The 12,790-nt window shown below is 45.9% G+C and overlaps 1 protein-coding gene across 2 annotated transcripts in view; it reads right to left on the minus strand.

Moving 5' to 3' along the window:
* Nucleotides 1-7,101: 7,101 nt before the first annotated feature.
* Nucleotides 7,102-12,790, minus strand: part of LOC137427976 (synaptotagmin-1) — a 52,808-nt gene continuing 47,119 nt past the window's right edge. The window contains exon 9 of one of the 2 annotated variants that reach the window (XM_068117850.2): nt 7,102-7,627. In XM_068117850.2, coding sequence (XP_067973951.2) covers nt 7,427-7,627 — 201 coding nt within the window. In that variant the 3' untranslated portion in view covers nt 7,102-7,426. The remainder of the gene's footprint in view (nt 7,628-12,790) is intronic. The other variant, XM_078777552.1, reaches the window with a different exon arrangement.

Genomic DNA, 12,790 nt, shown 5'->3' on the forward strand with positions numbered 1-12,790 from the left:
TGCGAACGGCGCCGAAGCGCGAGGGTGATACCGAGTGCGAGGGCGAACGCACGTCGGAGTGTCGGTGTGATGAATGCGACACAGAGAGTGAGTGTGTTACAGAGTATGGAAGTGTTACCGAGTGCGAGGGAGAATGCACGGCAGAGTGTGATAGTGGGAGTGATTGCGATACAGAGGGTGAGTTGGTTGTGGCGGTTGTGCGAGAACGCACACCTGAGTTGGTTGTGGCGTGTGTGCGGGAGGGCACATCGGAGCGCGTGAGTCGGTATGTGCAGAGGTGCACACCCGGGAGCGTTACGGAGGACGTAACGGGGGGAGAAAGGTGTGGAACGGAGTGTGTGATAACAGAGTGTGCGAATGGTGGAATGGATGCGCAAGAATGTGCGCGAATAGAATGCATGGGATGTACGAGAGGCGTTGGAGCGCCGGGTTTGGTGAGTAAAGAACGGAACGAGTGGTGTGAGCATGCGAGTAGGGCATCGACGTTGACCGGGGCAGCGTTTAGGCTGATGGATAGCTGACGCGAGCACTCGGTGTTCGTTGTGTGCTGCGGGGGCCGGCGGGGATCGGTGTCGCGTCGCTCCTGCTCGGGGCGCCATGCACGATTCGGGCCGGGCCCCGCCCTGCACGGTCGTGTCCGCACTTTGCCAGGCAAAGCGGGCGGCCCGGTTCGAGAGGAAGGAGGAGGGGTGGGAACGGCGCCCCCTTGTGGTGGTGGCGCTCCACCCGGGCAAGGCTGGGCCATCGCGCTTGGCAGCGCAAGGCCTTGTGCCGGGATGGTGCCTTGAGCCTTGGCCTGAGTAAACCTCCTCCCCTGAATCGAGTGCCGGACGGACCCAACCGCAGGAGACCAAACCACCCATATGCATTGCTCAGCTTTGCGAAGCCGAGCTGTAAAGAATGCATGGACGTACCGAGGAGGCTCAGATATAGCGGACTGTGATGATGATAGTGTTTTCGTTTGGAATTGATACCCGGTGATTCGAAATTGGAATTGGTAATAGTATTTGGAAATAGTGATTTGAAATTGGTGATAGGGAAATGGCTTGAAATTACTAGTGATTCAAAATTCGGAATAGTGATGGTTGGAAATTGATACCCAGTGTCGGGGGGTGGTATCCCTACCATCCCTCATGCTGGGGCAAAGGAGCTATAGTTTTATGGGGTATGGCGGTGAAAACCTAGCCAGGGAGGGCTTGCATAATGTTAGGGTTTAGAAATGACCATAGGTAACTTTAGATTTAAGTAGTGACTTTTGTACAGGTAGTAGGGGACGCAGAATAGCTTAGATGGATGATAACGATGAGGGAGTGCATAGTATAAGGGAAGACGGGGAGCACAAGTTTCAGAAGGGAGTAGTTAGATCAGATGATGCAGTGTGTTTGTAGTGAGGATGATGGAAATGAGGAATTGGTATGGAAGTTCTTTGTGGTGAGCATGATGATTGGCATTGTATTGAGTGAATGGTCCTGGAGGAAAGGAGGGTGCAAGTGCCACCAGGTGTGTGGGCACCAGGTGTGCAAGTGAAGTACAGGTGTGTGGAGAAGTGGAAGTGTATTGAGCAGAGTATTGAGAATGGGTGTGATTGTGCATTGAGTGATTGACTTGCATGGCATGCACGTGGGGAATGGCTGCATGGAATAGATGGCATGGAGTAAATGGAGTATGGAATGGATTGTGTGGAGTGGTAGTGTGGAATACGTGGAGTGGAGTGGTTGGTGCGAAAGGAGTGGATGGGGAAGGATGGACCCCTTCACGAGTACCCGGGGAGGGTAGTTTAAAAGTAGGTAGAAGGAGGAGGTAAATTGTGGTTGGATATTGGCATCTGTGGTGCGGGTAGTTGCACAGGAGTGTTGTGTTGGGTGCATTAGTGGAGTCAATTGGCTGGGCGTGTGGCCTGTTAGTGAGAAAGATTAAATGGGCACTCTGCCACTGTTAGTCGGTCGGTCAGGTGAGGCCGCAGGTAGGCTCTGGGAGCCAGTAGTGTTCAATGGGGCCCGAGGATCCGGAGGACGGACCCGGGTAGCCCGACGCCAGAGAGGGCGATAGGGGGTGAGAGCGCCAGAGGGCCTTCCCCAGATAGGTTAGGGTAAGGAGCAAGTAAGCTCGGAGACAACTGCAGTGGCGGAGGTGTGCAGGTGAACGGACCTGCTGGGAGTGCCACACGACCCAGCCCGGAAATTGTGCGAGGGCACAGGGAGTAGGATCAGGGGAGTGAGACCCCAAATTGGTGAGCACCACAGTATGTTCAATGGGAGTTCGGTTCTTAGAACCACATAGAGTAAAAATGGCCAATGGTTTGGCAAGGAAAGACCCTGGGTAGTGTAAAGAGTGTTAAAGTCATTTAGAAGGTAGTTAGGATTGGAAGTCTCTTCGCACCATCAGCATCCACTCACCAGGGTGACAGGACTCCACACCACCGGTTTTTGCAAATGTCTGGTATGTAAGACGCATCATGACGTGGGGGTGACATTGTGCTCATTGTTCCATCTATTCCTCCTTATGAGGGATTGATGGTAAATTCGGAATAGAGGGATTAATGAGAAATTGGGATTGATGACGAATTTGGTGTAGAGGGGAGATATGGGGAAGATAAGACGTAGCGACGAATTTGTAAAATTGTGTAAATACGGGGTAAGGGGCAAGGGTAGATTAGGTGACAGGGGGGGAGCGTACGCTAGGGACGAGCTTTCTCCGCTCGCTCTCCAACGCACCTCACTCTGCATTGCCTTGTTTTGCTGTGTACCCTTGCGATCTTGCCCCGCTGCTTGCTTGTCCTCCTTCCCCCACTCACGGATTTGTTTCTTTTGGGCCTGGGGGGAGTGCGCAGGTGCCCGCACCCTCGCTGCTGCCTGCCTGGACCGGTACCCCACTTATGGACCGCACGTTGGTGTGGCCGAGCACCACTGTATGGACCACAGGTCTGTGGCCGAGCACCACATTTATGGACCCCACGTTTTGGGGCCTGGCATCGCTGCTGGGAATCTTGCTTGCGGACCACGGTCACGGTGGCACCTATGCCAAGCAGGTGAACCACCTTTAGTTGGCCCCTGCTGGCCCTAATTTAAAAAGTGGACGCGGTTTTGTGCCTTTTTTAGATTTCAAATAGGCCGCAAGCAAAGAAGTCACCCAGAACCATCGGCCCAGCAGCCATCGGCCCACCAGAGAAGAAGTCGGACGCCATTGACATTGACATTGATTATTGTGTTGAACTGTGCACTGGATGGTGCTGACTGTGCATTTTCATTTGTGGTGCAATTCTCTCTATGGTGCTTTTGGGTGCTTTGTGCATATTGGTGCTTTGGTGCTTATTGGTGCTGGTGGTATCGGTGCAGTGCAGTGTATGCCTTTCCCCTTTTCAAAACATCTTCTTTTGTTTCCCAAATGACAGGTCCTGGGTTCGCGTTGTAAATACCAAGTAGTGCCTTTGTAAATAATGCTCCCCACCGTCAATGTGTACTTTGAGAATTAATTCCATAATTCGGTTATTCTGTGGGCGTGAGTCTGATAGATAGAATGCAACGCAGCAGGCGGGACATACTTAGTTGTTTTAAAAATGTCGCACTCAGGGTGAATTAATAGTAGAGGGTTACCACCCCTGAGTGTCACACTAAGTTAAAGTTCTGTCGGGCCGGGACGGCCCTGGAGGAAATGAGGGTGCTGTGTTGCGGTTTTTAGAACCCTCCACTTTGTAAATATCTGTAATATTCCCTTATAAATAATCCCCTGTAAATATTCCCATTTTTGGTGTAAAGGTCAAAGGTCGCACCCTAGTTAGGTCATATTGCAACATGTAGGACACCATAGGCTTCTTCTTTAGTTATCTCATTAGTATGTGTTCTCGTTAAGGATCTGTTCCAAATAGTTGAATCTGCGTTGCATTAATCAAATAACCTAGGCCCCTTCAATTACCCCCAATCTCTCTCTCTCTCTCTCTCTCTCTCTCTCTCTCCAAAGTGCCAGTAGCACCTACAGATGGGGCTTGTCCTTCCCAATGCTCTCACATGATCTTATTCGCAGCGTTCGCTGCATTGTGCCGTCGTCGCTGCCTTAGCGCTGGCTCCAAACGCCATTGAACACGAGGTCGGCTCGAGGAAAGAAGGGGTGGAGCCACGGGAAGAGGTGTGGCCTCGTCCACGAGCCGTCGAGGGTGGAGCCAGTGAGCCCTCGCTGACCAACCAGGGCTGAGGTGAGCTCGTTAGTGGGCGTAGCCCTATGAAGGCGGCTTGATTTCGACGCGCGATCATATAAGCGCGAAGCCTTTGACGGACTGCGCCGGGGGATGCTGATTGTAGCGGACTGCGCCGGGGGATGCTGATCGTAAGGGACTGCATGAGGGGAGGTCATTGTGAATGAACTGCGTGGGGAGCGCTCGATTGATTGTCACTGCATTGAGCGATCTGCGCGAGGGTACCCTCTGAGACGAACGTTGGGCGAGAGAGAATTGGCACAAAGATTATGTACACGGCATCCCAGTCCCTCGCATAATTACAAGGTCCGGTCGCGCGCCAACGACACGTGGAGCTGCCTGCCATTCTTCGCAGCGGACCCGGAGCCTGGAACCATCTGCTTGACCCTTCTCTTTCTACCTGCTATTCCCCATTCGTGTAAGTGTGTTTGTACTGTCCTGGGCGTGTGATAAAATAAGAGTGTAAGGATTGCCCTGTGTATCTGCTTCTTCCTCTTCCTGGACAGTCTTACCTTTCGTTTCTTCCTTGGTTTTGGTTTTGTACATAATTAATAAACCTGTGTTCTTCCCTCTTATTCTTTGGGTTTCCTCTCATCCGGTCGCTTTAGTGATTTCTCCATTGATATACGTGGCACGATTTGGCCAACGCTCAGGATCGGGTTAGTCTTTTGTTAACGGCCCGAGTCGCAGCTCGCTTTGCTCGGCGTATCCATTAACGCTGCGGCTCGGGTGGAAATTATCTCCTCGCTCACGGCTGGTCTTAGTACGCAGGTATTTGGGACTTCTTTGACTAATGACCCTGGCTACTACCGACCGGGAGTGATGTCATAATTTCTAGGACCGGAGACGGCCAGCTTAATAGACGAGGAGATTAAACCCCCCTCGGTAAGGGGAGCGCCATAATCCGAGATCCGCAACAATATATATATATACACAGGGTGAATCAAAAGTAGCGCCCGCGCCCGATTTCTGTTTTTTTGGCTGTCAGATTCTTTCTGGGATGTCATGTTGTTAATAATTGTCTTGCACATTATTAATTTTCTTCATTTTTCTTTTTGCAGGTTATTGCTGAGAGTTTGGAAAGTTACTGAAGTTGCACCAAATTGAACCATGAATTACCTTTCAATGAATCAACGCATTGCGGCCGTGAACCATTACTACAAATGTAATGAACAACCAACAATGGCGGCACGCCGTTTGGCACAGGAATTCGATATTAACCCACCCCAGGGAAGAAACATACGATTTATTGTCGGGAAATTTGAAGCAACAGGGTCGGTAGCCACTGCAAAGAAGTCCGGTCGTCCGAAAACGGCAACGAATGTAGCTAAGGCTGAAGAAGCCATCAGGAGACTGGAACAAAGTCCGCAAAAGTCAACTCGCCGTTTATCTGCAGAGTTGAAAGTGAGCCAATCAAGTGTTATCCGTATCCTTCACCAGAAAAACTGGAAACCTTACATTCCACGTTTACTGCATGCCCTTCATGATGGAGATGACGACCGGCGTCTTCAATTTTGCGAAGAGTTCTTAGCTAAAATTGATGAAGAGGACACAATGCTAGCCAACATCTGGTGGTCAGATGAGACATGTTTTAAGCTTAACGGCACAATTAACAGACACAATTGTGTCTACTGGGCTGCGGAGAACTCAAGAGTGACAGTTGAGAAAGAGGTAAATTTACCTGGCGTGACAGTTTGGGCAGCCATATCTCCATTAGAGATAATTGGACCCTTTTTCTTTGAGGGATCTGTCACTGCAGAAATTTACCTGGATATGCTGCAAACCTTCTTTTGGCCCAGGGTACAAGATCAGGACTGTTATTTCCAGCAAGATGGAGCTCCACCTCATTATGGACGTCATGTTCGTCAGTGGCTTGATGAAAACTTTCCCGGAAAGTGGATCGGCCGCCGCGGTCCGATCGAGTGGCCGGCACGTTCCCCAGACCTTACACCTCCAGATTTCTTTCTTTGGGGGCTCATGAAAGACCTTGTTTATCGTGAAAAGCCTCGTACCATTCAGGAATTGAAGGCTCAAATCACTGCAAAGTTTGAGGAAATTGATATCGAACTCTGCAAGCGTGTGTGCCACTCTGTGCCTGCTCGGCTGCAATTGTGCATCGATCACGAGGGAGGGCACTTTGAAAATTGCAAGTAAAACAGCTTGGTACACTTCCGTTATAATTTCCCCCCGAATAAATGGTTAGATAAACATGTCATTCATTTATTTATACCTTCTTGTACACTGTAATACAAATGTCAAACAAACAATCAACTGACAGAAATATATATATATATATATACATATATATATATATATATATATATATATATATATATATATATATATATATAAACAAAAATCGGGCGCTACTTTTGACTCACCATGTATGTATGTATGTATGTATGTATGTATGTATATATATATATATATATATATATATATGGCGGCTCTGCTTGATGTTTAGCCAATGGGGACCAATTAATAAATCTCTGTCTGTTGACAGAGTGGCCGGGCTGAGGCCTCCGGGTCGGAGGTGACGCTTTGGTCTAGGACTTCGGTCCACAGGAGATCGGGACAGCGCTCGTCACGCTGTTATGTCGTTGATTATATATATATATATATATATATATATATTAATGCTGTCTGTCTGTCTCACCCTGAAAGACGGAAATGTTATTCAGAGAAAAGACAAATTAAGTTAAAGTTGCTTCAACGAATCCACACCTACGGGAAAATTGTAATCTTTTCATCTAGACAAAAAATTGAACCCGGGAGGTGTATAGGCACCAGATCGCTGGCTTGATTGCCCTCCCCCCCCTTACCTTCCCTCAAAATTATTTTATGCGTCCCTGTTAAGAAATATATATATACTGTATATAACCTCCAATATTTGAGCTCTTTCAACCAGTGTAAGAATAAAACGTTTCCTTTTTTAATTTGTTTTTATATCGTGGTACTTTTACCACGAGCTTCTTCTCGTCCCTTATAATCCTGAGGAAGATCCTTCCAATTTACAATAACCCTTTATAATCCCAAGGGAGATCCTCACAATCGAACCCCCTATAATCCTGCAGGGGCCTTTACAATCCTCACGAACCCTCATAATCCCGTTTGGATTATTGTAGATTTTCTCCACCTGTGTCCTCACACCCACACAACGGTCATTACCTTCACAGACCATTGTCCCACTATTCACACCCACATTTTGTACACAACAATCCCCCCTTCACCCCCCTTTCAATGTTTCAGACAGGCTTTGACTTCATCTGGCTGTTGTAGCGGATGCCATTGCGCCACCGGCCTCCGTGGGTTCAAACTCATGTCGTTCCAGTGCTGCAGACCGCCTCCCGTGGCATCATTCCCCACCATGACCCTGCCGATGCAGGTGTTCGGTTTTAACCCGCCATTGTGCACCACCGACAGGACAAGCTGGACTTTCTGTTGGACGGACACACAGGGCGACATGAAGGACACCCGAAGGTGCTCTTACAGTAACTGCACACCATTTTGTTTACTATCACTTGCACCTGCCACATGTTTCCTCGCAATGTATGTATAAATATTTGAGATACATATCTGACTCACGCACAGGTAAAGAGTAACAACCCTCAAGACGTTGCATTATTGGGAGATGACGTCATTGGTGTGCAATTTTTACAATTACCATGAAACGATGAGGACATCCCCTTCAGTGTAAACAAAAAAATTAAACATTGTAGAGTTAAATTAAGATTGTCATTGGGCCCGCAAGGCTAACCCCACTCTAGCAGGGAAAATGGCCTTAAAATGCCTGTTGTGTTGTTGTAGAGTTAAATTAAGAATAAAGAGTGTAAAAACAAATAATTAAACATTGTAGAGTTAAATTAAGAATAAACAGTGTAAAAACAAATAAGTAAACATTGTAGAGTTAAATTAAGAATAAACAGTGCAAAAACAAATAATTAAACATTGTAGAGTTAAATTAAGAATACAACAACAACAACAACAACAACAACATGCATTTTAAGGCCATTCCTCCACTCCTAACTTCCTCCAATGCCCATGTCAATACTTTGCGTGGAACCCTATCGAATGCTTTCTCCAGATCAACAAACCCAAAAAACAACTTCTTCCTTTTCTCCATGTAGTTCTCCTGCAACTGCCTCACAATGAAAAGCGCATCTGTCGTTCCACTGCCTGGCATGAATCCAAACTGCATTTCGTCGATCTTCACCTTCTTCCTTATCCTCCTCTCCAACACCCTTTCCAATACCTTCATTCCATGCTCCAATAACTTTATCGCTCGGTACGAGCCACAGTCCAGAGGGTCACCTTTCCCCTTGTATAGAGGGACGAGGGTACTCGGTTCCCAATCCACTGGAATGCGGCCTTCTTTCACCACCAGATTACAGATCTCTGCCATTCTCTTCACACCCCAACTTCCTGCTGCCTTCAACATATCTCCCACAACTCCCGTCGGCCCTCCCGCTTTCCCACTCTTCATTGCTTTTATCGCTTCCTCAACCTCCTTCTCAGTTATCTTCTCTGCCGGTCCTAAAACTGGGTTACTCTCTATGTTGCCATCCCATTCATTCTCTGTATTCAACAGCATTTCCATATATCTTTTCCATCTTCCTTTAATTCCATCTGGGTCCACAACGATTTGTCCCACTTCATCCTTAAAGCAACTCACCCCCATCACATCACACCTCTCTTTTGCTATCTGCTTTGCAATCCTGAATACCGCTCTCTGACCCTCTTCTGAATCCGATCGTTCTCCGAACATTTTCCTACATGCCTCCTGCACCTTTGCTACCTCTTTCTTTGCAGCCTTCTTTAGCCTAGTCAAAAAATCTGAAAATGTGCCTTTATAGAATGATTGAGGCATTTTTGAGTAAAAGCAAACAACCCACTTTTTCTGGGGTAGTTTTTCATGCTGAATATGAATCTGTTGTTTGCCAAGCCCAAAAATGCGTAATTAGGTCACTAATCAAGGTCAAAGGTCAATGAGTGCAAAATTCAATTTTTTTGAAAAAATGCTTTATTTTACATCCCCTATCTGTACATTTCAATTATTTTACAATATTTTGTCTAGTAAGGTTGCTAAAGCTTTTCAAAATCTTATTTTTAAAGGAAAACGTGAGGACACATCTATGCTCATTTGCCTTTATCTCTGTAAGGGGCGACAATTAGTTTTTGCGTAATTTGCTTGCAGTTTAACCTCTAAATGCACAATGGGGCAGAGTTTTTATGCTCCTATTGATGGTCTAGAGATAGATTTTATAAAGACAGAATCTAAATGTCACCGGTAAACAACATAGGTCAAAGGTCAATGAGTGCGAAAGTCTTGCAATGACATAACAGTTACTTGCACTTGAAACCATCCCTTTCACTCAACAGTGAAAGTGGCTTCATCTTTCTGACCCCAATGCATTTGCCATGTTTGTCAAATCATTTCCATTCAGACAGAGCAGGGTGTTCTTCAATAGACCCTTAATGATGAAGAATGAATCTAATAGCCTAGCATAAGCCATCTAGTTCGTACCCTAGGCATCAGGCATTAAACATTTCAGGAGTACAGGTAAGGGTCTTTTTAAGATTGTTAAAAAATGAAATATAAAATCAAATGAAAGTAAAGGAATGCATTCTTCTTTGGTGAGATACATGTACATACAAATGTGTAATGTATGCTTGACATCTCACATCATAGGCAGGCCTACATACATGTACATTTACCTAACAGTAGCAAAAAGACAGGCAGGGCATGGGCATTGACGATGAGTGCCTAATGCATCTACCACTAATGAATTAGTGATATCGGTTAGATGTTTTGTCTTGAAGAAGCTTTACTTTGTGTCTTTGAGAATAAGATTAAAACCCGGGCCAACACTGCCTGCGCTTATTCGATCATTTAAGGGCTGTTGCAGTATATCATACAACGTTGTAGTTTTCATGGTCAGAACATGCGTGCCTGGTGCTTAGTTTGGTTTCTGTTTCTCCCCTCAGGCCAACCATGGAACCTATTGCCAGCCTCAAGCGACAGCGTGAGGATGTGTCGTTTGAACTTTGTATCATTTGTCAGGGAACTAGCGAGGTCAAAGATACGATTTTCAACCAGACAAACCAGGGTATTGCTGCCATCAGAGAGGCGACCGAGCTCCGATGCAAACTTAGACACTATGAATTTCGATCAGCCGTGGACAGGCTTTCGACTCTCTTTGCAGAGCCTCCAGAAAGTCTCCCCAAACTTAAATGGCATAAGCTATGTTACTCTGCATACACACACAAGGGGAAAATAAATGCTAAGCTAGCCAAGGAACAATCGAAAAACGAAAAAGATCCTGAAAGAAAGAGTGTTTCGGCTGAAGCATGTCCGTTTTTACGCAGTAGTACTACTAAGATGAACTGGACATTGTGTATGTTCTGCCAGAACTTTGACAAGAAGCAGAAGACAAGTCGTGTCACAACCTTCAAAATGAGTAATGAAATTACGGAAAAAGCTAAATTTGTACATAACATCTTAGTCCGTACTGCAAATGAGAATGATTTAATCTCAGCTGAGGCATGTTACCATGTTAACTGTCTTAGTAAATTCTTTAGGGATGTCAAAAGGGCGGAAACTGAAAGCAAATCAGCAGACATGGCGATATCATGGTTGTGTCAAGAGCTGCGTCACTCTGCTGAGAAAGGGCACGTATTTGAACTATCTGCAGTGTTCGAGAGGTACAAAGAGTTAGCCAGTGAGTGCGACGGCACAATTCCTACATCGTATCTTAGTAGACTGGGGACTTTTAAAGAAACTTTGTCGAATTGCATTGGGGACATTTATGAATTTCTTGTGCTAAGAAATTTGGCGCCTTCAGAGAAACAAACTTTGCTTCTTCCACGACATTTCAGTCACATACCTCTTTCAGAAATGGTGTGCGGTCAGAACAGTGCAGACTATATTCCCATATTTAGACAACAGGATGATCATTTTCTGTCTTTAGTGCACGTTGCTCTGCAACTCCGCAGTGATATCATGTCACATCCTGCATTCGAAGGTTGCGATGTAAGCGAAAAAGCAGAGTTGGCAAGTGTACCACCATCTGTACTCATGTTTGTGAATATCTTGCTTGGAGGCCAAAGTAGTGTCGATGCTGAGTTTGACGAAAGTGAGATGTCTGAAACTGGTTGGGTGAAGAAGACAAGGGTCCTTAGCATTGGACAAGACATGGTCTATGGTGTATGTGGAGACAAGAAGGCACCGCCTAAACACGTTGGAATGGGTATGACGCTGCACCAGTCAACTCGATCAAAGAAATTAGTTGAGCTATTCCATAATGCTGGGCACATAATCAGCTATAACCGGGTTCTTAGGTATGACACTGCCATGGCTGAAAACACTCTGAAAGCGCTTGATCAAGAAACTGGGGCAGTTGTTACCAGCAACCTGGTTTCGGGACGATTTGTGCATTTTTCTGGCGACAATATTGACATCAATGACTCTACCCTAGATGGCAAAAATACATTTCACGCTACTCAGTTAGCTGCCTGGCAGAGGGGGCCATCTGCTGAAAGCGGTCTTGGAGACATCAAACCATCCAATACGTCAACGTTGGATATACCAACAGCAGTTGAAAAGATCCAACAACAGCAGTTTCCGACACCATCAAAGAAGGTCACAGAAGATGCTGAAAAGTTCATTTGCCATATCTACAAGGAACCATCTGAGAACTGTAATCAAGCCCGCATTAAACTGTTCAACAAATGCCATGCAACGGAGACCCTACCTCCATCTAGTGATGCAGCAAAGTTCCACATAGAGCGTGCAAACTACCAAAGTTTCATTTGGAGAGAGGCCAGTAATCCAATGACAGATCTGCCACCGCCGACTGATTGTGGATGGAAACTCGTTGATGACAAGTTGTCACCGGTTCTTACAACTTTACCGTCGATTCCAAAGGGATGCCGAGAACTTACTCAGTGTGGTTGCAAGAAAGGTTGCAGTTCTGATAGTTGCTCTTGTCGGAAGTGGGGGAAACAGTTCTGCACTGAGGCCTGCAAGTGCAATGCCAGTGAAACACCATGTCGAAACAGGCCAAAGTAGGGGGGGGGGGGGGGTCAGAGCTTACACAGTTAAGCTAATTGGCATTCCCCTGGATGGCTCCTCCTTCCAGCCAATCAGTCTGACAGACTGCAATTGATTCAGGATTAATTAAGAATACATGTGATAATGATCAACTGCCTGCACTCCAAACATGTTTGCCATGAAGTGCATTTTGCGCCTTGTGCCATGTAAGTGCACTTTGCGCCTTGTGACCGTTAGCCTTAATTAAGTGGCTAATTAGTCAAATATTGACATTTAGTGTAGAAAACAATCTTGCTATTATATAGGACTCAGGTAAACCACTTCACTGATGGTATTTAAGGCAACAATTCAAGTGAATTAAAACAGTATGTCAAAAAACGAAAAGTTGCTTCATTACGGATATATTCACAAAAATCTGATTTTTTCCCTTCACAATTCCCTTTACTTTCATAATTGTGAAAAGCTGTAGTAACCTTACCAGACAAAATACTGTAAAATAATTGAAATGTACAGATAGGTGATGTAAAATAAAACATTTTTTCAAAAATTTT

This window comes from Myxine glutinosa, chromosome 5 (assembly GCF_964187855.1).
Source record: "Myxine glutinosa chromosome 5, kmMyxGlut1.1, whole genome shotgun sequence".
Taxonomy (NCBI): Eukaryota; Metazoa; Chordata; class Myxini; order Myxiniformes; family Myxinidae; genus Myxine; species Myxine glutinosa.